The sequence below is a fragment of the Crocodylus porosus genome, unplaced genomic scaffold, assembly GCF_001723895.1.
Source record: "Crocodylus porosus isolate Cpor-Errol unplaced genomic scaffold, CroPor_comp1, whole genome shotgun sequence".
NCBI classification, from domain to species: Eukaryota; Metazoa; Chordata; order Crocodylia; family Crocodylidae; genus Crocodylus; species Crocodylus porosus.
Window position 1 is genome coordinate 35,059,301 of NW_017728913.1, and position 27,709 is coordinate 35,087,009.

The 27,709-nt window shown below is 43.1% G+C and overlaps 2 protein-coding genes across 6 annotated transcripts in view; one reads left to right on the forward strand and one right to left on the reverse strand.

Annotated features, from left to right (window-relative positions):
• PRIMPOL (primase and DNA directed polymerase) overlaps window positions 1–1,595 on the forward strand; it is a 28,414-nt gene extending 26,819 nt beyond the window's left edge. For all 3 annotated transcript variants that reach the window (XM_019534677.1, XM_019534679.1, XM_019534678.1), the window contains one exon: window positions 852–1,595. In XM_019534677.1, the coding sequence (XP_019390222.1) occupies window positions 852–1,190 (339 nt within the window). In that variant the 3' untranslated portion in view covers window positions 1,191–1,595. The remainder of the gene's footprint in view (window positions 1–851) is intronic.
• Window positions 1,596–3,021: 1,426 nt separating this feature from the next.
• Window positions 3,022–26,425, reverse strand: CENPU (centromere protein U). Of its 3 annotated transcripts, none has more exons than XM_019534680.1 (13): window positions 26,254–26,349; window positions 23,864–23,919; window positions 22,803–22,920; window positions 19,496–19,628; window positions 16,663–16,765; window positions 15,271–15,402; window positions 14,729–14,810; window positions 12,571–12,688; window positions 11,095–11,173; window positions 9,339–9,386; window positions 6,678–6,739; window positions 3,970–4,126; window positions 3,022–3,375 (listed from the first exon to the last, which is right to left on the reverse strand). In XM_019534680.1, the coding sequence occupies exons 2-13, from the start codon at window positions 23,894–23,896 to the stop codon at window positions 3,238–3,240; spliced, it is 1,203 nt and encodes a 400-aa protein (XP_019390225.1). In that variant the 5' UTR covers window positions 23,897–23,919; window positions 26,254–26,349; the 3' UTR covers window positions 3,022–3,237. The 3 variants fall into 3 exon arrangements, with proteins under 3 accessions (XP_019390225.1, XP_019390226.1, XP_019390227.1); XM_019534681.1 differs by lacking the exon at window positions 26,254–26,349 and adding an exon at window positions 24,870–25,416; XM_019534682.1 differs by lacking the exon at window positions 15,271–15,402 and having other exon boundaries at window positions 26,254–26,425.
• Window positions 26,426–27,709: the final 1,284 nt, after the last annotated feature.

Below are 27,709 nucleotides of genomic sequence, written 5' to 3' on the forward strand. Positions count from 1 at the left end.
CTCTTTAAAGACAACGAACGTCAAGATTTGTATGTATATCTTTATTATATTAAGATTAGTTTTACAATACTACTTAAGTTAACTGTAGGTTTTTTGCTAGATACCTTAAGATTGGTAGAGCACTTTGAAAACAACAAACTTGCCGCTGCAGGGAAAAACATCAGTATGCATGAAACATTTGCTCTAGCTGCTTCTATACAGACTAGCCAATTGCCTGTCAGGAATGATTGGGGGGGGCAGAGCAGGGAGGGAACTGAGTGCCACCACCCTGTGCTGCCACAGTCTCCCAGGGTGGGGAGGGGGAAGCTTGCCCCACTGTCCCCCTCAGCCAGCACCCCGTGCTGTTGCCTGTAGGTAGCGGGGGCGGGGGGGAGGACGTGAGGCCAATGGTGCTGGTCTCGCCCCCGTCTGCAGTGCCACCTCCTGTCCGGAACACTCTTGGAGCACTGTGATTGGTTGTTTCAGACAACCAATCAGAGTGCAGATAAAGCGCTATGGACAAACTACAGCTTTTATAACATTAGAATAATAAAGTTAGGTTGCTAGTAAGAATGTTCTTGAGTATGAGTTTTCAAAGTTTCTTGGTTAATCCAGAGTATTGTAAGAGCAAAATTCTACTTCCAGTGAAACAAGAGCTGACTTCTGTAGGATTAGTGCTTAACTGTATTGTAAACGACGCATAGACCAAATCACAAAGAGAGCATGTCTTGCACTGACCTACATCATGCCTATTAGATTTGGCCTTTTTTGAAAGATCCAATATTAGCCTAACTTTGCTGCCATCTAAAACCAACAGTGAGTTTTTAAAAACCATTCATGTGAAATTCAGACGATGACGTTTTCTTTTTAAGGAAGAAGAATATGTATTTATGGATGAAAGTGGTAACACAAAAGAAAAAGTGGAGCTATCTTCAAACCCTCCAGACTTCTCAGAGAGCACACCACTAAGAATATTTCAAGACAACAGGACGTCTTTTGGCAAACTCTGCTCAAATACAGAATGGGACAATGCAAGTGATGATGCCTGTTTTCTGGAAGCTACTGAAGACATTGAACTAGCTGAAGCTGCAGATAATGGTTTGACCACATGCAGCTATAACCTGGAAGAAATACCTGATGAACTCCTACTGGAGGCTGAGAAAACTGGAAATGTGCTAACCAGTAGCAACAAGCTTGGCTTATCTACTTAATGAATCCAAGACATCACAGTTGACCACAACTATGTCCTAATGCCATAAATCCTATTTATAACAACTAGAGAAATTCCTACTTTTCTGCCTCTAAAAGTATATACTTAAACTTGTTATCAGCTGTACTTTCACATTAGCAATTTAGATAAACATTCAAGAACTAAGTGCAAGTATGGCTTAATAGGGATGTAGCCTTCTTCCATTGCTGCTTTTATAGCTCACTTGGGTTGAGTGACGGAGCAGTCACATGGAGATTCTGGGCCTACATACCAAGCAGGTAATTTCATTCCCTCAACAGTGTGGCACAGCACAAACTTATCCCTCCAGTTGTCAAATACAAAGACCATAGCTGTGAAAACAAGACTATCATCTTATTTCCCAAGAAGTGGGTGTCATTGGACAGAGGAAGCACAGTGGAATATCCATACAGGCTTATTCTGTTGTTACTGTGTTTCCTGTTCCCAGGATAGGTTTAAGATGGGGCATGAATTTAAAATAAAACACAAAGTGGCAAGTATAACATCTATAAAAGAAAAAAAAACACCAAGGAAAACTGATGCAAGTAACAGTCTTACTGGGATCTAAAGTGAGGTGACATGTTATAACCAACATTTAAAAGTTCTGGGGTTTATTGTGTGTAATCTCTTCAAGGAACAGGAAGAATCACTAATCAAAAGCTTATCTAAAGCAATAAAGTGTACCTTTCTCAGATGACAAAAGCAATTCTATTAGATTTAAGTAGTCAAAGAAAAGGAAATGTGCAATGTTTTAAACTATTTTTAAAATAAATGTTTACATTTTTATTCATCAACAGGTGGTGGTGACAGAAATTTATCAGATCGCTTGTGCCCTTTGCCATCAATCTCTTAGGAGGCAAGCTTGTCTACTTTACCTGGAACTGGTCCTCAGCAAGATTCATGATCAAGTCAGCCTGTATATATAATGTCCATTGTTAACACTTTAGACCAAGGGTGGGCAATTATTTGGGCTGAAGTGGAACTTAAGGACTCTTGGTGAATTGTTGTGGGCTGGGGGAGGGAGGAAAAAGGAGAGCAACTGATCTTATGTGGTCCTGGGCCCATCTGCCCCACACCCACCAGATGGAGCAGGTGGGGTCTCCATAGAGACTGGCTTGGAACCCCCACAGGCAGGGCCCACTCAGTTGGCAGACAGGATGGGGGCCATGAACAGGTGGGGATCAGTGTCCAGGAGTGGGCCAAAGCCATGATCTGCTTCCCTGCATGTGCCTGTGACAGGCACCAGACCCACAGGAAGGGACGTGCAAGCAGTGTATTGCAGCTGTGCCCCATCCACCTGTCCCACTCCTGGATGCTGCTCCCCACATGCCTGTGGCCCCACCCCATCCTCCCAGGCTGGTCATAATAAAGTATCCACCCTCTCTGTCTAGCACCCTGGTAATAAGGTTCATGGCAGACAAGCAGCAGGGCAAGAATCTGGAGCAGAGAGACTGGCACCAGCTTGGCACTACACCCCCCCCCCCCAACATGCGCCAGGGGGCAGTGAGACCAGCCACACATGCCACAGCTTGGGCTGCCCCCTATGGCTAGGCAGGGCCCATGGACCTGCTGTGGGCCAGCTACAGCCCCCGGGATGTATTTTGCCTACCTCTGACTTAGACTCTTCAAGGAGTTACAGTACTAATTTACTGGAAAGCAAGAGTTCAATTCATTGACTCATCCTGAGAAATTTGTGATAAGATTCAATCAGTGTAGCTTAACTATGTCAAAATGCTAAAGAAAACCACAGCTGCTCTTTATGACTTTGAGTCTTCAGAACACTAGCTTTCCCCACTAGAAATGAAAAAACAGAATAAATTAAAAACACAAGTTTACTTTACTAATGCTTATGGGTAGTTTTAATTGTTGCTTCTTTCCTATCTAAAATTAAGTGCAAACCAAAGCTACGTCAATGACAGTAAAACGTGACCTTATCTTAAAGCAGTCGGTAGTCTTAAATTAAATAGAAAACAAAATTAAAATAGTGCTTAGTTGAAAAAAATCTTTAAAAGAGTATTGTATAAAGCGTTTTAAAGTTTTTCTGGTGGCTTCTGTTTTTGTAAATCCAAAGCCTGTTGTAATCTTTTATTGATTATTTGAAAGTGCTTCTCGGCTCTTAAAATTCTTCGAGATTCGATCAGAAGAGCAGGTAGGCTGGAAACACCATACTGTTGGAGAAGGAGAAAATTACATGGCACTCCTTTGAAAGCAAACATTTTCCATTAAGTTCTTATCTGTTTTGAACACTTCATTTGTCCCATTATTTAAAACACTGGAATCTGATTTAGTGTCACTATTTAAACATGCAGAATAGATCATTAAGTTAATGTATGGCTAAGGGAATGTCCCAGTGTGTAAGAGATTTCCCTAGGCCAGCAAATTTGAGAGAGGACTCCAGAATAAAACCACTTCTGTTCTGTAATATAATTCCTGGAGATAAGACTAATACTGTCTTACCTCCTTCTAGAAGCAACTAACATCTGAACGATTTTAAAGGTGTAGTGAAAGTTTAGAAATCATACTACAATCTTCACAGGATGAGAGCTTCTTGACACTGTTTTTATTCCCTAAAGCTAAACTAAAGACTGATTTAATTTGTTTCCCTACTGAAATTTTTTTCCCAGTTTCCATATTAAAATAAACCTAACACTATAGATACATGATCCATTCACTGCACTTATTTTTCAGTTGTGGTTTGGAGTTGGAGCCACCAACAATGCTACGGTCTAAACATAAATAAATAATAAGCAAAATATACTTACGGTTACTTTTTCTAGTGGGTGTTTTTCTCTGTAATTGGAATACTCTTTTTGCAGTTCTTTTAAGTCGGTCATAAATTGGGTGGTGATCCTGAAGGATGATTTCCTCTCTTGTAGCTCAGCATATTCCCTTTGTAACTGCTTCAGCTTTGGTTCAGTCCTGCAAATTACCAAAGAATCAAGTTCTGAACATTTTTTTCAGGAGTTATTTTGAGTGTTTTGTTTCTGTGAAGATGGCTTGGTATGTAGCATAGCTTCCTGTTCAATTGAGATAAACATTTTTATTTAGTGGATATTAGTACTGATGCAAATCCCAAAACCTGCAGTTAAGGCTGAAGTTTCCTGAAAAGCTGCAGACGTATCTCAAGGGTTTAATCTGTGAAGTTCCCTTAATGCCTAGAGTTCTGGCTGTGGGCACCTGCAGGCTGGTCAGTATGTCTCATGCCTTAGCTTAGTTGGGATCTATGACTAGATGGGGTCCACCACCTACATTTCCTGATAGGCTAATACGCTAGTGTTAGGCATACTTGGAACATGGTCCAGTCAAGCACAAAACACTGCGGCAATGTCCATTTCATTCAAGCCGTGGTGGAAGTACCTACCTTTTCTATGGTTCCCTCCTGGTTAAGATCACTCTGCCAGGAAGCAGGAGATCCAGAGCTCCCAATGCTATATGGCTGAGGGTGCTATCTAGCACTCTTGTTGAAGCTGTACCACTGTGTAACGAAGAACTTAAAATATTTAGGGGCCAGAAAGAGGGAGCCCCCATGAGGGTTTTCTCTGGGCACAATGTCATTTGCTAAAATACTTAAGGAAGCACTGGACTTTGTCCAACCCTCTCCAGTGAATACTAGAGTCACACTCCTTTCTCCTGGCCCCATGACTACTACATCGTAGGTGCAGCCTTATTAGCAGAAGTGGTAGAGAGTGCCTCTCCCAGCCTAGCTGGTAGCCTAATACTCTTAGGAGAGGAAAGCTATGGGTTTAAAGTTGAGTCCTGCTTCCTTGACAAAGGCAGGCAATGTTGGGCTCTTCCTCCAGTTGTTTAAAAAAAGAGTAAGCAATTGAATATAGCTCAAAGGGTGCAGGGTCCAGATAGGGGCTTCTGACTATTACTCCTGATCTCACAGGCACTTACTTTCTGGAGAGGGAGCAGGATTTCATAGACATTAGGGCTGGAAGGGACCTCGGGAGATCATCGAGTCCAGCCCCCTGCCTAAAGGGCAGGAAGTCAGCTGGGGTCATAGGATCCCAGCAAGATAAGCATCCAATTTACTCTTGAAGGTGTTCAGTGTAGGTGCTTGAACCACCTCCGCTGGCAGACTGTTCCAGACCTTGGGGGCTCGGACAGTAAAGAAATTCTTCCTTATGTCCAGCCTGAAACGGTCTTGCAGGAGTTTGTGACCGTTCCACCTCATCATCCCTTGGGGCGCTCTGGTGAACAGACGTTCCCCCAGATCCTGGTGTTCAGACACAGAATTTCAGACACAGTCCTCCCCAACATTTCCTACAGGCCAGTTTAGGTATTTCTCTGTTAACCAGGCTTACTGTTGGAAACCTCATTCTGTCTCTCAGCTCTCCCCATGCTCAGCAAGCAGAATTTAGGCTATGCCTCCACTGCTTCTGTCAGAGTCCAAAAAAGCCACAGCACTCAAGCATGCTGGAAAAAGATGCAGACACAAAGCAGTTACGGGAGGCTCCAAGGGCATCTTCCAGTGCCTCATTTCTGGGTTTGGCAACGGTGGAGTGGGAACAAGCAAACGGTGTGCTTTGTGAATGGCTATACCCTAGGGCACATGACTCGATTTTGTGGACTCCAATTCTGGGACCAAACAACTAAAAATAGGTATTGTGTAACAACAATTCAGTGCTCTGCTGAATCTTTTTTTAGTTCTAGTCTATGATCCACAACTTACTGCAGATCCCATACATGCTGGGCATATACATTATTTTGTCATCAATTAATAATTGTATTCTTATTTAAAAAAAAAAAAATCAGAGAAGTGGTCAGGGGATTCCAAGGGATAATTCTTGTCAAGGAATACAACCTAAAGTAAACTAATATCTAAAGGTTAAATGCATAGCCCAGAGTAACGATTCCTAAAAATTGTCTATGTTAAGAAAATATTCTAATGTTTACAGAACTCAACCTTAGGCGTTCTATCATTTCACCAATCACTGCATGTTGAATCTTGCAAATGCTCATAAACATGTCACATCAGAACATACTGAGCATGCTCAAAGGCAAGTTCTACTAAAGGTAATTATGTGGTTCAGTGGTAGGGAGGGAACCATACAGCACTCCCTTCCCCAGTTTGTTCCCCCCCCAGGAGGGAAGATGACAGCTGCACATAACACCCACTCTCAAAGACAGGGTTAACTGATCATTTCACATCTACTCATGGATGTATTCTGCATGGGACAAGTAGCTCAAAGACAAGAAACCATTTTCCAAACAATCAAGTCTACTGTGGAACAGTTAAAAACTGACTACCTGCTTCTATTATGCAGCACTGTAACTCAAATATGGAAAAGGAGTCCTTTTGGACTTTTACAAAATAGAAAGAAGTGCATGGATGTAGGTCTCAAATAAACAATCTTTAAACAAAATAATAAAGACAGGAGTAAGAATTACTTCCCTTGATGTTCTGAGCACTGTATTAGAATCACTTAAGTTCCACAAGTAACTATTGTGTAGTTAACAAACTCACCCAATTAGTTCTTCCCTAATTTCCATCAAACGCCGCCTTTTCTTATTAATTTCTGCTAACACCTGGAAACAATTAAGCAAAACACTCTTTGAAAATTTCTCCTGTAACCTCAAGGGAAAGTTACTTAAAATGAAGACAGATTTTTTTCTTTTGGGTTGCACCTTATCTGTGCTCCTGGTTCTAGACTTGGATAATCCTGAACTATCAGGCATAAATAACAGTGCCTGATGCTGTAGTATTTGGAAGGGCCAAGGTTTTAAAGAGTTTCTAAAACTTCTAAGAATTTCCTCCATCCCTCTAAGACTTACACTGCTGACTGAACTCATAAGACTAAAGGATATTGGCTCTACAAGCAGATGGACACACACAGTCCCAACAACATTTTGGCGTGTTTCATTTAAAATATTCTAAACTGTTGTAGACAAAAATAACACCTGCTAGCGTAATACAACCCAAATTTTCAATGAAGTAATGTGTCGCTATAGATACAGAAGCAGTGGAGGAAATGTTATGCTTTTAAGCACTTAACTGCCTTTCATCCTGAAGGACTCCCTATCTACTTTTAAGATTATCCTGTGCTATTTTTTTAGTCCAATTACTTTTAAGTATTTGCAAGCAATGGCCCAAATCCTGGAGCCTACCCAAAGAGAGAGACCACTTAACAAATGGGACTCTTTATAAAAAGTGTGCCAGGTTCCATCTGCCTGGAACTGCTTGTGGAACTACAGCTCAAGTTCTGACTAACTGCATAAAGACTTTAAAATTTAGAACTATTTATAAACAAAACACTGGAGACTGCATGGAATCTGTATCTGGGACTGGCAAAGCATTTAAGTGAGAACAAACAAAAGTCATTGTGTTCTCAATCATGGACAAAATACCAAATTACCAAAGGTAAATTTAAACAGAATATTTTTCTTAAATTCCTTCCTAAAATAAGTACTGATTTTAATCCAAATAGTCAAAAGACAGCAATTACTGTGGTGGCTCACGTTCTGTCTTCAGAATCAGATTAAATATGCTTGTGTTATACCAAACACTTTGTAAGACAGAAAAAGCTCTTAACAGAAAAGAAAGTAGTAGTAAAATGCTGTTTTAAGGTAACTTTGCATCAGAAAATGCACACATAGTACTGTTAAGAAACAGAAGCATTCAAGCCAGAAACATTCTTATTTAAAAAAAGAGGCCATGAAGCATAAAAGGGGAGCCAAGTGTTTCATACTCCATCTAGAATATAGGCATAACTTTAAAAGTATGTTTTCTTCATTTAGTCATAGTTAAAGTATGCATCTGTATAAATTTAACACCAGCCCCATGACTGCCAGAGTGGATTTTAAATCTGTGTTTTGGCTTTCATTTTAATTGTGACACTTTAGAGCAGCATTTCTCAACCTGTGGGTCACAAGAATATATGAAAAGGTAATGAACAAATTTTAAAAAATGATCAAAAAACTTTAAAAATGGATTCTCCTTTAAAAGAGAAAAACATGGGAAACTGTGGCTTTCCCCTTGCAGGCTGGCAGAGATGGGCTGCTTGCGGCTGGAGGGAGTGGCAGTCAGGCATGGCAGTCAGGCAGGGAGTGCCATATGCATGTGCACATGCACATGGCCACCAGGCAGCATGGAGAGCAGCTGAGTCTATGGGGTGGGGGAGGGATGGGGTAGGGGTATAGATGACATGTCAGAGGGGCACCAGTGACATGGTCCACCACTCTACCTTCTCTTTAGGGTAGAGCAATGGCCTGAGGGGGATAGCAGTGACATCCAGGTAGAGCCATGTCCTGGCTCTGAAGGAGCTGGAGGTGGGAGGTGAGGGCAACATAGTTTCCCTCCTCCACTACGGGCAGTGGGCTGGTGCAGGGGTTCCACCAGCAGTGGCAGCAACGGGTCTTACCACCCCACTCTGTCCTCCCGCACGTGTCAAGTTCTGTCTGCTGAGCTGCAGAGGTGGGTCTTATCCATGCTGGTCCAGCCAGGCTGCAGCTCCATGTCCACCATGGGTGCACAATTCTGGGTGAAGCACAGATCCCACCATTGCCCTCCTACCCCCTGCACCACACACTGGGGAGCTGGGGCCCAGGGGAGTGGGTTGGGAGTGAGGGGCACCAGCAGGGCTGGGGGGGGTGGTTTGGCAGTGAGGGGCACCAGCAGAACCAGGGGAGCTGTTTTCTACTTAAAACTATTTACTGGGTTGGGACTGGCAAATGTTTTACAAATGGGTTCTGGTAAAAGAGGTTGAGAACCACTGCTCTAAAGACATACCATGTAGTGCACTATTCTAGCACTTAAAACGTTATTAAGAAAGTCTTCTACGCAAGACCAATTACCTTGAAGAATCTTTAACAGCACGAGACAAGTTACAAGAGATAGTATCTGCTTTCACCACATTCTTGTTCAACAGTATCTTTTGCCTTATACAGATTTTTCGCTGTTTATTGAATTGTCCCATCTAACCTCCAGCCTGTTACAAACCTGACAGCAAACAGTTTCAAAATTATATATACGACTAACATTATTCCTAAATAAAGTGCATCACGCTAACATGAAGATGTATGTATATTTGTAATGTAATTTTTAAAAATCATCCAAGTTTGGTTTCAGTTAAAAACACTGAGAATCAATATAATTTCATTTAAAGAGACAGGTACTGCATTTTTTTACCTTAGCATTTTTTCTTTTCAAATCTTTCAGTTCCTGGACTTCTGTTATCTAGACACAAGAAAAACAAATCACTGTAAACCTGATCTTTTTTTCCAACATCCATTTATCTATTCTCCTTAATGTTACAATTACTTTCAAAAAAATCTTAGCTGTTTTGATTACAAGAAATATTACTGGTAAGTCACCCTGCCTCATGTTTTCCAAACCATAGAGCAGAAGAAATCTTTGCCTCTTGCATAATTCCTGGACTATCATAGCTACACCATCTCTTATGCTACTTATATAATACAGTCATCTTCTCTTGTGCTGATGGAGGTAATAACATTGCCTTACTTTTTTATCTAAAAAAATCCAAGTTTTTTAGAACTTCATCATGCAAACTGTTTTCAATTTGTCCAGGCTGATAAATGATTTAACTTCACACTATAAATTTTAAATGTTGACTGCTCTTTACTTATGATGCTGCTAAAAGTTCTGAACTTTTTATACTACTTGCTGCTAACTACAAATATATCTCAATACCCACAGGCATAATTAGCATTAGTAGCTCTGTTTTTTTATTTAGAAAGGCTATTTTCAATGCAATATATACTAACAGCCCTTTGGAAAACAAATGTTTAAGGCCAAATCCATTGCACTTCAGCAGAAAATAATTTTTCAAGTACAAGGTTTCTGAAGCAAGCATACCAGCAGCACCTTGTGTACCTGGTTGGACCTTCAGATCTACAAGCCCCATTTCCTCAACCTGCACTCTCTTCACAGGACTGCTCCTTCACCAGTATTAGAAATGTCTCCTTAGTTTTTATGGCTACCTATACATGTGCTTGGGGGTGAAGGGGTATTTTAATTAGAGTGGTTCCCGGACAGCCACTAATTAAACTACCTCATTGTTATGTCTATTAATCCCCTGCATGTTTAAAAATGGCTGTGGGACACTTGAGCTAAAACCTCATTTGATAAGGTTCAGCTCACATGCCCCAGCAGCCATTTTAAAATGCATGCAGGCTTAATAGACATGATGATAAGGCAATGGTAGAGCGTTTTAATTAGAACACGGAGCAGACTCAATTAATCACATTCTAATTAAAACGGAAATGAGAATATGCATAGGCAGCCTATAAGAGTAGGGCCCTTAATGAACAGACAGCATTACAGCATTATACATTTAGAGATGGGCCTGCTCCATAAAGCTGGCAGGGTAATAGTCCAATCTGCAATTCAGTGCATGTGAGCAGAGTGGACCCGAGCAGAGTGCAGGGCCTGGGGCAAATCAGCCCATGCGGGGCCCTGCCTCCGCTCCGATCCCACAGGCCCCGGACCCAAAGAAGCTGCTACTGACAGCGGCAGCAGCGGCAGTGGGGAGGGGTAGCAAGCAGCTGGACATGGACCTGCCGCTCCGCACAGTTCCATGCCACTGCTGCTACATGGGGGCCCCCCAAAGCGCAGGACCTGGGGCGGTCACCCCAATTTGTTCCCCCCCAGGGACGGCCCTTCATATGAGCTCACTGCTGTGCCCATATGAAGCATCCGTGAGATTTGGTATAGGTGCAGCAGTCTTTCCACATGTGGCAAGGTGCAGGAATAGGATCTAATTGCCTACAGTCAAGACCTTTATTTCTCTGGCTTAATTCCTAACAAGGTGGATTCATTTTAAAATGTCTTGAGACATATCAGTAAAAGGCAGCATAGAATTAAGTTGTACAGGCGTTCCTACTATACTGAAGTAACTGTTTTCTATATTTATTAATGTACTTACAGTATGAGTGAGTTGGTCTTTGAAACCAGAAAAGAATCCATCAATTGCTCTGATGCAAATCGTAGACTCCACTCTTTCTCTGGAGGAGATGGGGAAGATTGGACACACACACACACACACAGAGGTTACTGGGAAAATATTTTTAGCCTCTCTGAAAGTTTCATCTGATCAGGTAGCAAGACCCATACATTCAGTTAGTGGTTTTTAAACTTCCTGAAGTCACAGACCCTTTCATATCACTTCTGCTGTGGTTTTCCCCCCAGCCTATCCTAAGGACTTAAAAAGCCAGGCAACTGGGCCCAGCAATGGCAGCATATTGCTCTCTGGCCTGCTCTGCCATTACCCTCAATCTCTCTGACTAAGGGTAAGCAACCATAGAACCCCAAGGGTCCTGTGTCACATTGTCACAATCACATACTGGCAAACGTGTCACTAACTGGCAACAGGCCAACTGCTCCCTCTGAGGAGTCAGTTGTGATGACATTTCAAGCCAAACTTTTAGTTCATTCAGCTTTTCTTTTTAATCATTAAGCTATACCTTGTGCAGAGTTAAGTATATGACAAGGTTTATTTAATTTAAAAAGAAGTTTTGCTTATCCTAAATTTGCTCAGGATCAGCTGATGCTTTGAACCGTGTTACCTCAAAAAAGGAAATACTATTTCTGTGACACAAGGTCTACAGAAATTAGTAAGAGGATTTTAAGAGCAGTAAGACTTTCTGAGCAGTAGAAAAGGGCATCACCACAATGCATAATTATAAATTACAAATAGGGCTTCCAGTCTATTTCTTGTATCTTGTCCAGTGAAATACTGCAGCATGCAGAACTCTTCTTTCTTAAGACAAATCCCCGAAAACTTTTAAGTCTAAAATGTAGATTTTAGCAAAACACTACCAGTGTTGTGGTGGTATTTTTTTCTTTTTACCCAGTATTAGGAATTATGTTCTTATCATTCACAACAGGACTGAAACATTACACTTGGAACAAGAATATTGAATTCTCATTAAGAACAAAGCAGAGAAATGAAGAGTTATCAAAGTGGTAGTAAAAGTTGGATTGGTATGTTCAAAGAGTCTCAAAGCTGAATGGTCTTTGGAAATTCAGACTACCCCTTAAATGTAGGATTTTAAAGCAAAACAGAACTCATGACATCTCCTGGGCCCTGAGAAATCGAAGTGCAATCTTCAACAGATTTCATTTTTTCAGATATGGCATATTAAAAAAATAGACCTTTAAAACAGCTGCTATCCACAAAACAGATATTATATTTGCATTTGGTCAATACCAAATCCCAACCAGAGTCTAACCTTCCTAGGATCACATCACATTTTAGCAAAGAAACTAGAAACAGTCACAATAATCCCAAGTAATACAGGAGTGGTGCTAGAGTGTTTTCTAGTGCTCTGGGTAGTCAGTTTTTAAACAAGATGTTTTGCTAAGCTGGAGTTTCAAGTCACAAAAAAACCTAAATATTTACTTGTAGTCTGCTGTTATGTCCTCAAACTTAGCCAGAACAACATCCAGCTCTGTAATATCTCTGGAAAATCTTTTCATTCCCTTTGGGCACCAGACCTGTACAGAATGTGGCCTATCAACTGTAAGAATAAAACACAGTAAAAATGAATTCTATGCAATTCAAATGATTCACATTTAAAATAATGTAATGCTGACAAAAATAACGCGGATGCTATAAATATTTTAACAGTTTAGTTTCTAAAATTAAAATTATTTATCTGGTCTTATGTATACACCAACTATCTAGAACCAAAAATGCAAATAAGGTGTTTTAGCTTAAAAATGTTCCTAAACAAATCTAGTATATAAATACCATTACAAAAATCTATCTGTGTTCAATAAAGAAACATCAGCACCACTTAGGTATATCTGGTGGTGGGGAGGGGGACTGAGGCCCCCATAGGGAGGGAGGGAGCGAGCTGAGCGGGGCTGGGGCTGAGGCTGCTGTACAGCCGAGCAGTGCATGGGGCTTGGGGACTGGGGCCACAATGTGCAGCTGCAGGGTCCCAGCAGGGAGGGGGGCGGGGCCACGGGTGGCTCATTCCATGGGAGGTAGGGGGGACCTGTGCCCCCTAGATCTCTATATAGGGCAGGGGGTGGTGCGCCCCCTGTCCTCCTGGCAGCAGTGGGGACAAAGTCATGGAGTTGTGCCCCTTGCTGCTGCTGGGCGGGGAGGGGGTGCATTGCCAGGGCAGCACAGAGCTTGCAGCAGCAACAAGCTTCCCTGCCCAACCCCATTCTGCCCTGCTGTGCTGGGTCCCACCCACTGGGCTGCAGAGGCCCTGGGGAAAGCAGCAGTGTGGGGAGCCTGAGCTCGCAGTGGGCAGTCTGTACCCGCCCCATGCACAGATCTGGGGGGCACGGGTTCCCCCTGGACTCTAGGGAGAATGCAGAGAGGCAAGGAGCTGTCCCAACCCCATCAAAGACCACAGCAGGCAGCCCGCACCCACCCTTTCCACAGGCTCCGCTCTGGCCATGCCACCTGTGTAGGAGGGAGAGCCAGGCTCCACGCTTTAGTATGCTGCATCAGCTGTCACCTTCTGCAAGCAGCAGCCAGGGCTTGTGCACTACTGCGGGGGGCAGGGGGCTGTGGACCCAGGTCCCTGCGCCCCATGGCCCTGGCGTCCCCCTCTGGCAGGGCTGGGAAGAGGAGCAGGGGGGCTGTGGGTGGGGGTGAGGGGCACCAGCAGGGCCGGGGGGCTGTGGTAGTGGAAATAAGGGGCACCAGCAAGGCCAGGGGGCTGTGGGGTGGAGGGGAAGTAAGGGGCACTAGCAGAGCTATGGGGCTGAGGAGGGGAATTGAGGGGTACCAGCAAGGCTGAGGGGCTGTGGCTTGAGGGGCCTGGACCTGCATTCTGTGAGTAAAGGGGCAAGGGAAGCTCTGATTTTCCATGATAAAAATCTCAAAATCAAATACCAAAATGTATAGGTATTTAGAATTTATTTTATTACTAGCAAACTGCCTGTCAAGAATGACTGGGGGTGGGGAGCAGACAGGGACGGAGAGCCGAGCGCCATCACCCCGCACTGCCACCACCTCCCAGGAGGAGGTGGGGGGGAAGAGGTTTGCATGCAGCTGCCGCCAGCCACCAGCCCACACTGCTGCCACTCCACATCTGGCCACACACCACCTCCTGCTCCCTCCTGCATCTGGCCCCATGTCCCAACCCCCACCTGCACAGGGCAGTGGGTGGCTGCTGCCACCTACTACCATGTGCTGCTCCACACCCAGCTGTGTGCCATCCCCTCCCTCCTGCCACATCCTGCCATCTGTCTGTGTCCGTCTGTGAGGAGCACTCTAATTGGTTGTTTCAGTAAGCATTGTGATTGGCTGCTGAGACAACCAATCAGACTGCTCCAAGAGCATTATGACATACAGACAGACACAAAGATATATACAGAATAGTGACTGAGGCACTGGTGGGCTTCCAAATGGCGTTAAAATTGTAAACATATCAACAAAACACTGTGTTCAATTGATACATACATATACACACACACTCACACACACATTGGTGTTTCATTTTAATTGTGGATTTTGGGGGTTTTACTAGAGAATTTACAATTTTTTAATCAGAGAAAACCAGGATCCCTGTATGAAGAATAAAATATCAAATCACCTTTATCAGAAGGACCTAATGCTGTTTTTTGTGAAAGCTTTTTCTTCGGTTTCTCATGGGATTTGGTACTCTTCTCAGGCTTCTGTAACATAACATGCAATAGATCAATTTTTAAGAACTATATTAAATCATTTAAATGTATGAGACCTAACTATATCTAGTGGTGGCAGATAGTAGCTATAGAAATAACAGTAGTAACAAACTACCAACAGCACCTTTTTAATAAACATCTAGATCTACACTGAACTGAGGTTTGACAAAACACTAATTAGGCTGCCTACTGATAAGCATCTCACTTCAACCTTCTTTAACATTAGTAGTAATACAATACCAAGAAGATTTTGAAAATAAATGTTAGACTTTATAAAGCCTCTTCATTTTGTCTTTCCTGCACCTCACACCTGAAAGTCCTGCTCTTTTAAGAATAAAAAATGTTTCCTTTCTTCCATCTAGGTCTGGGGGAGGTCGCTATTTTTGTCCTACTATTTGAATCTATCCAGTGCATAGATATTATGGGGTCTCTACAGTTGGATAACGACTACCTTGTGTGCGTTTAGTTTCTTAACCAAATTTGTAATTTGATCTGATAAGTTGCTTTCTGAAGAGCTGTCCTTCGGTGCTTCTTCAGATGGTAATTTAGATTCTTCCATGTTCGTTCTCGTTTTTCGTGCTATCTAAATAAAGAATAACTTAAGTTCTACCAAGCTAAAAAATCTAAAAACTGTAATGCATTAAAACTCTAAGAATTTTTAAAACAACTTGAACAATAATACAATTATTACAGCCCATGAGAATTTCAATATTATATTGTCATAACTTTACGAAAATGTAATTATTACATTTTTCAGTGTAACGCTACATATTTTTCAATATATTAACTTTGGTGGTTTTGCACCATAGTCTTTATAAGAAGAAAATTAAAGTTATGTGCACTTTTAAAAGTAGATGTGTAGTTAGGTATCTCTGCACTGAATTAAAAGTGTTATGCTTCGGTTCCCCTGAGACAACCACATAAGTAGAAGCCAACAAAATGATTAACCAAGTTTTGTTAAGCATACTACAAGGGCAAATGTTGATACCATACACCTGAACTTCTCTAACCCACATTTTCAGTGGAATATAAATTTGTCTAACATGAAGGTCAGAGCCATTCTTATCATTTAATCAGATTAGCTGTCTTCAAGTGTTAGCTTCACCTACTTCTCACATTTACTTCGCCACTTTGTACATTTCTCTTTCCTGACAGACCAGCAGGAATGCTGCATAAAAGTTCTCCAAGTGAAAGATGCCAGGATTTTAAGTCTTTCACACTTCAGCAAGTCAATGTGTAAGCTTTCTATCCTGCACTACTGCATGGCTTCACTTGTTATTAAGATGGCATATTTCTCAAGTTATCCTTTTGTCTGTCAGCTTGGAAGCTCCTTATAAGATAAGGAAGTGTGACAACAGAACTTATATATTGAGAGAGAAAGTGCAATAGAAATGAAGTGCTTGGTGCTCTAAGGGAAAAAAATCTCCGACAGGTAGGTGTATTTAGTTTGAAAAATACAGGTTTAGTAATTAACTAAAAATTCCATTGTTTTTAACAAATTTGTCCTAACTTCAATACTGAAAATATACCAAATATTTAGATTCTAATTTAGCACTTTTTTATGTCTGAAATATAGCCATTTTTTAGGTTTTTTTTCCATTAAGGAAGAATAACTATTTTACATCAAATGAAAGATGAATACACCAATAGTGTGGCAGGACCCAAAACTTTTTTTGGCATTCCCACTGTGGTATCAAGCATCCCACAACTCTCTGTGGTGTTTTGAGAACTGAGAAGCTCTTAAAACAACAAGTACTAAGGAACATACTTAGGATCCTTTTCTGGTTCTGATATGAATAGGCCATAGAACAGATTTAAATTGAAGTGACTGAGGCTTACTGACCTTTTTCTGTATCATATTCTTCTTTGAGGATTTGTCTTCAGAACTCTCTGGCTTCAATTTGCTTGCACCATCTTCAGGTATTTTCCAGCAACCCAGCTTTTTACTACAGTAAAAATGAACAATAAAGAAAAAAATTGTGTGTGTGTATAAATCCACACTGATCACTGAGTTGCATATTTGCTTTCAACACATTATATACATACAACAAAGCCTTGATTAATAATGACCTAATGGGGTTCTCATTTATTGCCATACTGAAGTCCCAGATTTAACTTCAATTTTTCAATCCCCAGTTCATCAACTGCAGGTTGTACAGCAAAGGCCATGTAAAGAAAATGGAGTCCTATAACTCAACATTAACCCTTTGAAAACTTAAGAAGCAATGCTAGCAGGCTCTGAAAAGAACCCAGCCCAATACAAGTCTTAAAAATGCCTCTGTTAGCTGGGCCTCAAGAGAAGATGTGGTAAACTCTGGAAACAGGGACAGAGTTATAATTTCAGGGACTCTGACAGCATGTAGATAGAAAAGCCTCTTCAGAAGATCGCACATTCACAAATACCATAGTTTTGTCTAAATAATTTCATTTCTGCAACCATTACTCCAAAATTAAACCAGATATGCTTTAATAAAGCAGAAGTATGAAACCAAAAATAGTTGTTTATAATAATTTGTCTGAGGTAGCAATATTCCTTATCACCTCAAACTAGATTCAAAGCTAAATAGATCATTTTTTGTTTTTTAAAATATTTCTTTGCTATTTTTATTAAATACTAAGACGTTAACTGAGTTTAGAAGAGTCAACAATTCTTCACAAAGAAATTTTAAAAACTTCCATTTCAGCCACCACTGTTCTGACATCCATGATGTTACAGTACAAGTTTGAACTTAAAACAGATACATGATACCAGGAGCGTCAAAACATCTAGCCTGGATCCAGCATGTAGAGCTGGCCCACAGTGCTGCCTGCCACAATGCAGCATGCGCCAGAACCAGCCCCATGTGCTGAATGTGATGTGTGGGGCCCAACTGGCATGGGGCAAGACCAGTCTGGGACTCATGCTGCATGAAGCATCTGTGCCAGACTGGCCCTCCACACTGGATCAGGGTCAGTCAGGATCGGGCCCAGCAACAGGCCATGCAGGTCAGATCCAGCATACAGGACTGGTCAGGCCCAAGTACCCCAGGCCAGCCCCTTGCACATGCTGTGCTGCAGACAGTGCATACTGCACACAGTTTGAGGCTAATCTGGGTTGCACTACATTTGACACCCATGCTGGATCCAGGGCCAGTCCAGATCAGACCCACTGACTGGTCCCTGCATGCCAGATCCAACATGGAGAGCTGTTCTGGTGTGGTTGCCACATGCAGTGCTCGCTCCAGACCAGCACCCATGCTGTGTATAGCACCCTGGAACAGCCCTATATGCTACGTGTAGAGCCTGGGCAAGTGCATGTTGCATGCAGCACATGGAGCTGGAGCAGCATGTAAGGCTGGTCCACAGTGCATACAGCTTGCAGTGTCTACACTGGACCAGTCTGGTAGGCTGGATACAGTATGAGGGGCTGCTTTGCAGGCCTGATCCGGCCCACAGACCAGCTGCACACTCCTCATCCAGCCTACAGGGCCAAATGAGTTTGACATCCTGTCGCAGGGCACTGTTGGTGGCTGTCACTTTAAGGGCAGCCAGGCAGCTACCAGGTGCCTCATGGTGGCAGCCATTTTGAGAACCTAATATATAAAGGCTTCAGTTTGCTACTGCCTGGCTGAGCTGCAACAGGAACACCCAGGAGGTAAGGACAAGAGCTGATAGGGATGTCTAGGAGGCTCGTGGTACTAGGCATGACATAAAACTGCACCCTGCTGGGAGTGAATGGCCTGGTGGGGCTCCCAGTGATGCAGGAGCCCCCAGGAAACACCAGGTCAGTTACCACTATGATGAAGGGCGGGTTGGGGCATCTTAACCCCATCTCCCATATCCCTGGGGGACAAGATCGAGCAAGGGGAGCCCAGGCTCACCATGGAGCACCGAGGCAAGGCATAGGCTTGTGGAAGGATCTGTGGCAGTGCCCAGACTCTGTGGTGGAGGTCTGAGGCTGCATGTAGGAGCCGGTGCGAAGCTCCAGAGGGGTGGGGCCCTGAGTCTTGGGGAACTACTGAAGAAGCTCCTGGAGCCAAGGATAAGGGGATTGCCCAGGGAGGGCTTGAGGACAAGGCTCGAAGCCCCAAGAGTGTATGTGTGGGCTCAGAGCTGCATGTGCGCGAGTGTAGCAAATCCAGCGTGAGGGTGCTGGGACCAGCTCCAGTGGGAAGTGAGAGTCCCGGTGAGACTCAGAGATTGGGTCCCACTGCTAGCTAGCTGGAGGGAATACCTGCGAGGCTTGGGCTGCTGTGTAGGGGAGGAATGGAACCGCAGATAGCGCCCCCTGGCATCGGGGCAGGAAAATGGGCTGCCTCCTGCTGGTGTAATATCTTCATCATTTTCCAACAAGGTGCGGCAGGCAGTTAGCCCAGAAACAGGTGGGTAGGCCAGCGTCTGACCAGCCCTGGGAAGACACACTTATTACACACCCCTGCACTATACCAACCACCTACTGCATCTTACTGATTTATTCAAATCCTGTTTTTCATTCAGGAAGTTTTAAATTATGCCGGTATTTAAATGCATGATCTCAGGCAACCATGACTAAGATATAGTAAGCACAGGATTCTCACCATTTAAAGTTTTTCTTTAAATAATGGGATAATCTTGAAATTATACCCAAGCAATCTTGAGTTATGAAAACAGCATTTGATAGCTTCTCTGTGCTGGTAATTATATTATTTTTACTGTACCTTCCTCTTGTGTTTTTTCTCTCTGGAGCTGAATCAGATGAATGAATAGATGATGCATCATGTTCCAACTTTTCCTCTTCCAACAGTTCCACATCTCCATCAGCATCTACAGCAGTACTATGTAAAGGATGATCTATATAAAATGGAAAATAAAGTTCCCTTAAACTTCAGAACGTTCTCTCTTCAAAAAAGGAACCTTGTTTTACTAGCCCCATTTGCTGTGACATCAGTTATAGATGTTGTCTATTTTTTTTTCCAAATTAAGTCTTACTAAAATACTGCTTCAAAGCTGTTAGTAAAATGCAGTCATGTAAAAATAACCTGAGGACAAAGGAGGGTTTTTCACTGATAGACTATGCAGCTTGTCACCAAACACAATCTGATTTACAAACTGAAATCAGATGGTGGCTAGAAAATGTTATTTAGATTTTCATTTAGGAATTGGGTTGTAGGTAAATATTGCATTAGAACAACAGTCCAAGGGAACAGCAAGGGTGAACTGGTTTCTAAGTCTGTTTGTGACAGTTACATTTTCAGCCTTCAAGGCGGATGCTGTATGTCTGAAGCTAGCAGACAAACAGGCTGGAAAATTGAAAATATGCCCTGAAAACCTGTAAGAGAGGTAAGGAAACCTATAGAATTGGCATTGGGTCACAATGACTAGCAGGCAAAGCCCCTGGGATTTCAGGGTTTGGGGGAGAGACCAAATTAGGAGGCTGGGGATGCCCAAATTAAGACACCAGTAAATGACCGGATTAAGATGTATGCATGTGCTATGTTTGACAAACAAAGGGATAGGCCAATAAGACAGAATGTGGACAATATGACCACCACAAGGAAACCAGTGATGCTCAGAAATGAAGTCTTCAGGCAGAAAAGAATACAAAAGCAGGGATTTTGAAGCACCAAGAGGAGATCCTGAGGCCAGCTTGACCAGAAGGCACATCAGCTGCCTGTCTTGCCCACCCCACTGCAGGATGGATGTAGGCATCAGCCTACCTCCAAGATTGCTGACATGCAAGCAAAAAAACACAGGGGGGGCGCTCACATACTGGCTAGATCAGGGGCAGGCAATTCTTTTGGGCAGAGGGCCACTTACTGAGTTTTGGCAAGGCATCAAGGGCTGCATGACAGGCAGCCCAGGGCAGATTAATATTAAATTTTCTAAATTTTTTAGGGGCCCCGTGGGCTGGATAGAACGGCATGGTGGGCCGCATCTGGCCCGCAGGCCACATTTTGCCCACTCCTGGGCTAGATGTACAGTCCCTCTGTGAGAACCCTGGAACTGGTGGATAAGTAAGATTGGGGGGTTATTTTGTTTTCACTGCCTGCATTACTCTTATTACTGTGTATCAATAAAATTTGCCTATTATCAAATGGAAAAAGATATGGTTGGTCTGAGGGTTTGGGCCCACCCAGAAAAAGTATCAGGACAGGATCATAAATCCAGTGCCAACATCAGACACACATTTGCATATTTCTAAGGCTTGTAAACCACTCTCTTTCACTGGCATCTTAAACACTGTTTGGTATTCTATGTCATGTTGCTGCATATTGATAACTCTGACTTCCAGCTCCCACCCTTCCTCATACTGTAATTGCTTTTAAGAGATGTTATCAGAGGACAATCATGGCTGCTACAGTTAAGATAAAGAAGTTGTATGACTACTAAATACATGTGAGGAAAAGATTAAGAAACTGGGTTTGAAGCTGTAAGAAACGTAAAGCCTTAGCAAGGTTCTACAGAAAATTCTGTCTTTCCTTCCCACATTCCTCTGCCACTGTCATTTTTCCCGTATCAAAATATATTGAGACTGACAATTAACCACTTTTCCTGAGATGGGTCACTCATCAGATTCCAAAATTCCTGTTCTGTTCCAGGGGAAAGGCAGATGCTTTACCAATTTTAGTGTCTTTTGGTTAGATCCAGGTGAACAAACCATAATTATTGCCTCTCCTTTTTGACTGATATAAGCTAGGGGTGCTCAATCTCCAGCTTGTGGGCCTGATCTGGCTCCTGGCACTGAGCCAGTTGGCTGGGTGGTACAGAGCCCAATCCTAGCACACAAAGGCAAGTGGAGGCTCCCAAAGCCTAATCCTGGTGTGCAGGACCAGGTGGTGCAGAGCCCTGGAGACCATCTCCAAATGTGGGGCCAGGTGGAGCTGATGCAGAGCCCCCAAAACCCAATCCCAGTGCACAGGACCCCGGGGATCAAACCCAACAAGCAGGGATGGCACAGTGCCTGATCCTGGCATGTGGAGTCCAATCTGGCCCATGGACCAGCTCCACACTCCTTATCTGGCCCACAGGGTCAAAAGGTTGAACACCACCAATATAAGCTGATAAGGGGATAGTTAGGGAAAGGTCAAGTACCTTTGGTCAAATTTATACAATGTTTGCATATGCCTTTATGTTTTCAGTCCAACTCCTAGAATCAGTTTGAGACAGAAGAACAAACTAGATCATCACATACAAGAGTGTTGTTTTACTTTTTAACGTTGAGTCTAGTTCAATTTCAGATACATTTTAGCCACTTCCCTAAAGAGATAAATGATAGATATCACATTCTAGAAGTGGTACTTTTCCTTAATTTCTGAACCACTCAGATACTACTGGAAAACACACTGGCATTTCAATGACATTAAGAAAAATCTATACAAAAGCATCTGTGGATAGATGTGGTAACTGCTAAGTACCTGTATTGAAGAACAGATCATCATACCTTTAAATCAAATGTCACATAAACAAAAAAGCCACATCAGTCATTGGGCTCCACATGAAGCATGAAAAGTGGGTTCAATTTTCACCAGAAAATAATGTTTTATGTTTATACTTAAAATATTTCCTTTTTAATAAATGTGAAAGTAACTACATAGCATCCTTAAAAAGGCTTTAATTTATTTCCATATATAGTCATAGTGTCATAATAGTTTCACTTCAAAGTTTTTACCAGGCACAGACGCAAGAGCCAAATGACCAACAGTCAAAGGACTTGAAAACAGTGCTATTTTATACAAGAGCAACTTACAAGATGAATGTTATATCTAGCAGTTCCCAGTTTTACAATCTGATATTAGGAATATACTTACTTCTTGCCTTATCTTTAACTTCTATTTAACAGTTATCTCTGTATTATCTAAGAGCTGCTTGATATTAAAGACTTCAAAAGCCCCAAAATAAATTAGCATGTTTTTCTCTCTCTCTTCCTCCAAGAAGAGGAGCAACCCTTAATATACAGGCTGATGTTTTAGAAATATTTTGCCCATAATGCATGACAGTCGTATATTATTCTTTAAAAGTACTAACCAAATGAATCATCAGGTTCTTCAAGTTGTCTGGTCTCAGGTACCTTTAATATCCTGGAGACATCAAGTTCATCAGGCGGAAGTAATTTTTTGCACGGGCGCTTTTTGGATTTGTGCTCCTAGGTAGGTATGAAACCAATATCTATTACATCCATCTTTCCAGTATAATACAGATTAAATATAGTGAAAAGAAATTGCAAATACTCAAGATCAGAAATATTTTAAACTCTAATTAATGATCATTCTAAGATCACCCCTACCCTACAATCTTTCCCTTCCACACAAATTTACCAAGTTCTCTCTCAAAATGGTTAGGCTCCTTTTCCCAACTACTGGGTCAGAAAGTCATTCCAAAACCTTTTTTTAAAATGTCTAAACTAAAATTTGTTTATGACCAATTTACGTCTATTTCATCTTTTTCTACTATCACCCTTTAACTTCAACAGTTTTTCTCTTTTCCCAGTATTTACTTTAAGATTTTAAGTGTGTAAAATAGTGATGATCTTCCCTCTCATCCTTCATTTTGCTAGGCCAAGTCAAAATCTTTAAATCTCTTCTAAAAAGTTCTTTCCTTCTCCCAATTATCCTATTACCTGTTATTACATTTTTAAAGAGGGGACTGCTGAGCCATCCTGCCAGTTTTACATATAGAATTCCCAATGATCTTGAGAAGACCTGTGTATGTGCAAATGAAGGTCAAAGAATCAAATGGAATCATTCCCCTGTACTTCTACTCTCACAAGCATAAAAACATTCCTTTAGTAAAACTTTGTATCTGTCATTATGAAACTGAATATAAATGCAGCTAATATTTCCAGTTGTGAATACTGTCTCAAGTATTATACTGGACACTTTTTAAACTGTTGTTAAGGTTTGGTAAAATAGCTTCACATTATCCGAGCAAAATATTCATTTTGCCTAGCTGAGTACTAGTCCCAAAAAAACTGAAACCAGTAACATCACAAAGTGAGCCCTCTGCCCACAGCACAGATCAGCTTGTAGCTTTTATACTTCTAGGTTTATTTCACACTCAGGTGGAAAAACAGAAAAAGTACAACTTACATCCTGTTTACTTCTTGAATGATTTCTTTCCATTTTTTTTCCTTGAGGCCTTCTCACTGTAAAATACATTAATTGTATAGTTAATTGTAAACTTATTGTAAACTTGTGTTTACAAGCCCACTGCAAATCCAGTCTCTTTATGCATCTTTGTAACTGCATATGAAGCATGGCTACATTGCACTATTAAATATCTATGTGTAATTTCTTACCAGTAACAGAACTTAAGTGGCAAAGAAAATATTCATATACAAATGAACTCAATATTAAATAAATTACTTTAAAAGATAAACAATCAAGAATTCCTCTTAAATACACTTCTATTTATCAGCTGCTGGGGTACAAACAGCATTGGCCCAAAGCCACTGCTGGTCCAGAGGAAGTAATTTATAATTAACTTGTCAGCAGTAAATTACTATTTTTTCCCAGGGCAAGGATTTCTTTGGGCGATATCTTTTATTGGAGCAACTACTGTAGTTAAGATAGCGTTACACTAACTACACCATTGGTCCAGCAAAGGATGTCACTCTAAGAAATTCTTGCCTTTGGCAATTTCTGGACCACCTGCAACAGCACTGTCACACTACCTATTTTTGCCTGATTCAGTTTTTCCGTTCATCAAACTGGGCTGAAGACAAGTCTTCCCATTCTTATAAAACCTGTTTCAGATGAAACTGGGTGAGAAGTCCCACTTAGTCCTACATTCCCAGCCCCAAGATTGTTGTAATCGGCCCTGGGGTTTAAACAGAGGATTTCTTTTTTTTACTTTCTTGCCTGGCTGTTTAGTCCAAGGGCTAGATCCAAAGCAAAACAAAACACCCAACTTGAACACAAAGTAGGATAGAGACAGAATTGAGGTGCCAAATCCAAAACAGCAATCCAAAAAATCCCTGTTCAACTAAGCCTAATCTTGGAAAGACTTAAACTCACTGAACACCTCTGTGCTGGGTTGTAGAGATCTACCTCTGCATATCTACAACTATCTCAGTCTGAGCAGCTCAGGTCCCACCTGCTGCCTAAACCAGATCAGAATCCAGAAGCTGGGTTCTTCTCTGCTGACACCGCTAACGGGTCCAGTGCTGTCAGGTGTTCTCAAAGAATGTTGAAATTAGGAGAGCTGAAATCCGCTTCAGGGTTTAAAACCTGCTAGGTATATTGTCTCAAAGAAGAAAGTCCTGTTTGTGCAACCTACAGAGATAGGCAAACAGAAATTTCAGAGTGAATTTCATGTGTAAAATACAAAAAACTAGCTTTTTTTTTTTGCTAAAGAAAATGAAATATGAACAAGTCACTACAACATCTAATTGGCTGTTATATGATCTGGTAACTTTGAAAACTTAAGGGGTCAAATACAAACTAGCTGGGCTGCATACAGTTAAAACCTCACCAGTCAATGGCTACACTATTATCTAAGCAAGATTTTTTGCTCCATTTTGTTTCTGTATTCAGTATTTGCCAAGCTCTATCTTCTTTTCTAAATTCTTCAGCTCTTTAAACTTGGGAAAAGGGATTCTCTATGGAAGGGAAACCTGTAGGTTTGTGCAGTAGAAAGGAGTGACAATTCTGATGGTTCTGGGGGAGGAGGGGCATGTTCCTTTTAAATGTCCCCATTTGCAAACTGTAACTGTCATCCCATCCTTTTTAAAACGAGATGCCTTGGAAGGCGCTGCCCACATCACGGATCGCTGCAGGAAGGAAAGGGCTTTCAGACCACGCAGCAGTGTTGCCAGGTGTATAATGATTACTATATTTGTATGGTAATTTCAACCCTTGTACAATGTATTAATAGTAAAAGTATGCATGGTCATTTCTGAGACAGCTCACTGACACAGCATATGCAAACACCAAGTCGTTCTCCAAGCCTTAGCTGACTTTTGGGCTAGCTGTCAGCACTTTCTTATGACGAATTGCCTTGAAATTAAGAAGTACTTCAACTTGGGAGGGCCCATTTCTCACTCCCTCACGGCCGTGCTACAGGGAGCAATAGAAAGTAAAGAACAAGAAAACCTAGTTGCATATTTTTTCAGCGTACTATAGTTTTTAGCAAACACGTTAATTTTGAGCTTCCAACAGATCTTTTCATGTTTAAGGCCTGGCGACGCTACTGCTGTTCCCCCGGGACCGAGGAAGGTCCTGACCCAGCCCGGGCAGGCCCGAGGCGCGGGAGGAGGCCGCAGCAGCTGAACTAGCCGCCCAAGGGCGAGGTTTGGGAAGCGGAGCGAGCCCACCCGCGCAGAGGATCGGGGACGGGACCCCTTCCTGGACGGCGGCCTCGAGGCCCGAGCTTGGCTCCCCCTCAGCCAGCGGCACCGCCGGGGTCGAACGGCGCCGCGCAGGTAACGGCCCGACCACCCACCTGCCCGTCAGTGCCCAGGGGGGCGGGGCGCACTCACCGCGCGGCGCAGCGGCCTGGTCCCGGGGCGCTTCCCGCCACCGCTCGAACCGCCGTGCTGGCCCCGCCCACTGGCGTGCGGCGTGCGGCGAGGAGCCATGACGTAGCCTCGCTGGTGCAGCTCTCCGGGCACGTGGGACAAATCTCTCCCCGCCCTCAGAAGTGGTTCGGTCCTGCGCGGTTTGCAGGGCCGCGAGCGGGGCCGGGCGACAGGCGCTTCTTGCCGGCGGGGAGGTAAGCGGAGCAGCCGCCTTCCCATCCCTCCTGCCCCAGAGAGCGCCGCAGCCGCGGCCGCCTCCCCAACGGCAGGCTGGGGCGGGGAGGAGGCGCTGACCTTGCCCCTCGCGGTCTCTACCGCGCTGCCCTGTGCCGGGGGCGGCATCCCTATAGCAGTGTCCTGCCCGTCCCTCAGTCTTCGCTGCTGTCCGGTAACCGGCCCAGCCGCTGTCCGCGCCACGGATCTCACCCCTGCGTCCTCCCCTCGCGGGCAGCTCGGCACAGTGCGCGGTCAAGCTGCAGCCCCTCGGAACAGCTGAGCTTCACTAGAACCGTCTTCTTCCCCGCCGCCCAACGGAGAGTTCCCCTATGCCACCTCTTTTACCCAGAAAGGGCAAGGATACCAGGACCAAACAACTGTACTAACTGTCCCAGCGGCCATCTACTGGACAGGAGTGATGCGACTTTTCCAAAGGCCTCCCTTGCCTCTGCTGAAGAGGACGAAGCTGCTCTAGCACAGCCCTGTCCAGCTGGTAAATTGACAGAAAGGAGTGACTGGGCTTTACTCAGGTACACCAGCCGTGCTGCCCCATCTTCTCACATGAGAAGTAGAAACTTTGCTCTGCCCCTGTGGGACCCAGACTGTAGTCAAGAGGCAGCTTCAAGTCAAGACAAAGGACTTCCCCCCCTTTTCAAAGAGGCAACGGAAGCTACAAGTAGAGATGTTAGCAAGCACAGTACAAGATGCTCTAGATCTGTGGTTCCTGACCTCTGACAGATTGTGTACCACCAACAAATCTGTCATATGTGTACCACTGGCAGGTTGCCTGGGTACCACAGACTAGGAACCTCTGCTCTAGATCAGTGGTAATTAACCTTTGTACCAGGACCCATTTCTAAACATGGCCAGTTCCAACCCAGTGCCCCTCACTCTTGAGGCCCAGCTCCCTTGTGGATGTGGGGCAGGGGGGAAGTAGGGGCCCCAAGCAGCCCCTTGCAGGCTGGAACTCTGCCAGCCTGCAAGGGAAAAGCCAGTTTTCCACATTTTTCTCCTTTAAAAAAGAAAATCCATTTTTAAAGTTTGTTTTCAACACTTCCATGTGTTCCTGTGACCTACAGCTTGAGAAACGCTGCTCTAAACTACCAAGTGAGGTGAAAGAGCAAGAATCCCAAAGTCAAGGGATTTACAAAAAAAAAAAAAAACAAAAAAAAAAAAACACAACAGCCACGCATCCCACCAA

What these genes read in the sequence shown, in the direction of transcription:
- CENPU (XM_019534680.1), bottom strand. Translation starts at nt 23,896, where the DNA reads ATGGAAAGAAATCATTCAAGAAGTAAACAGGAT. An exon ending in AGAAACTAAACGCACACAAG is followed by an intron (nt 14,811 to 15,270) that starts GTAGTCGTTATC and finishes GTTATGTTACAG; the next exon opens with AAGCCTGAGAAGAGTACCAA. An exon ending in TGAAAAGAAAAAATGCTAAG is followed by an intron (nt 6,740 to 9,338) that starts GTAAAAAAATGC and finishes AATTGTTTCCAG; the next exon opens with GTGTTAGCAGAAATTAATAA.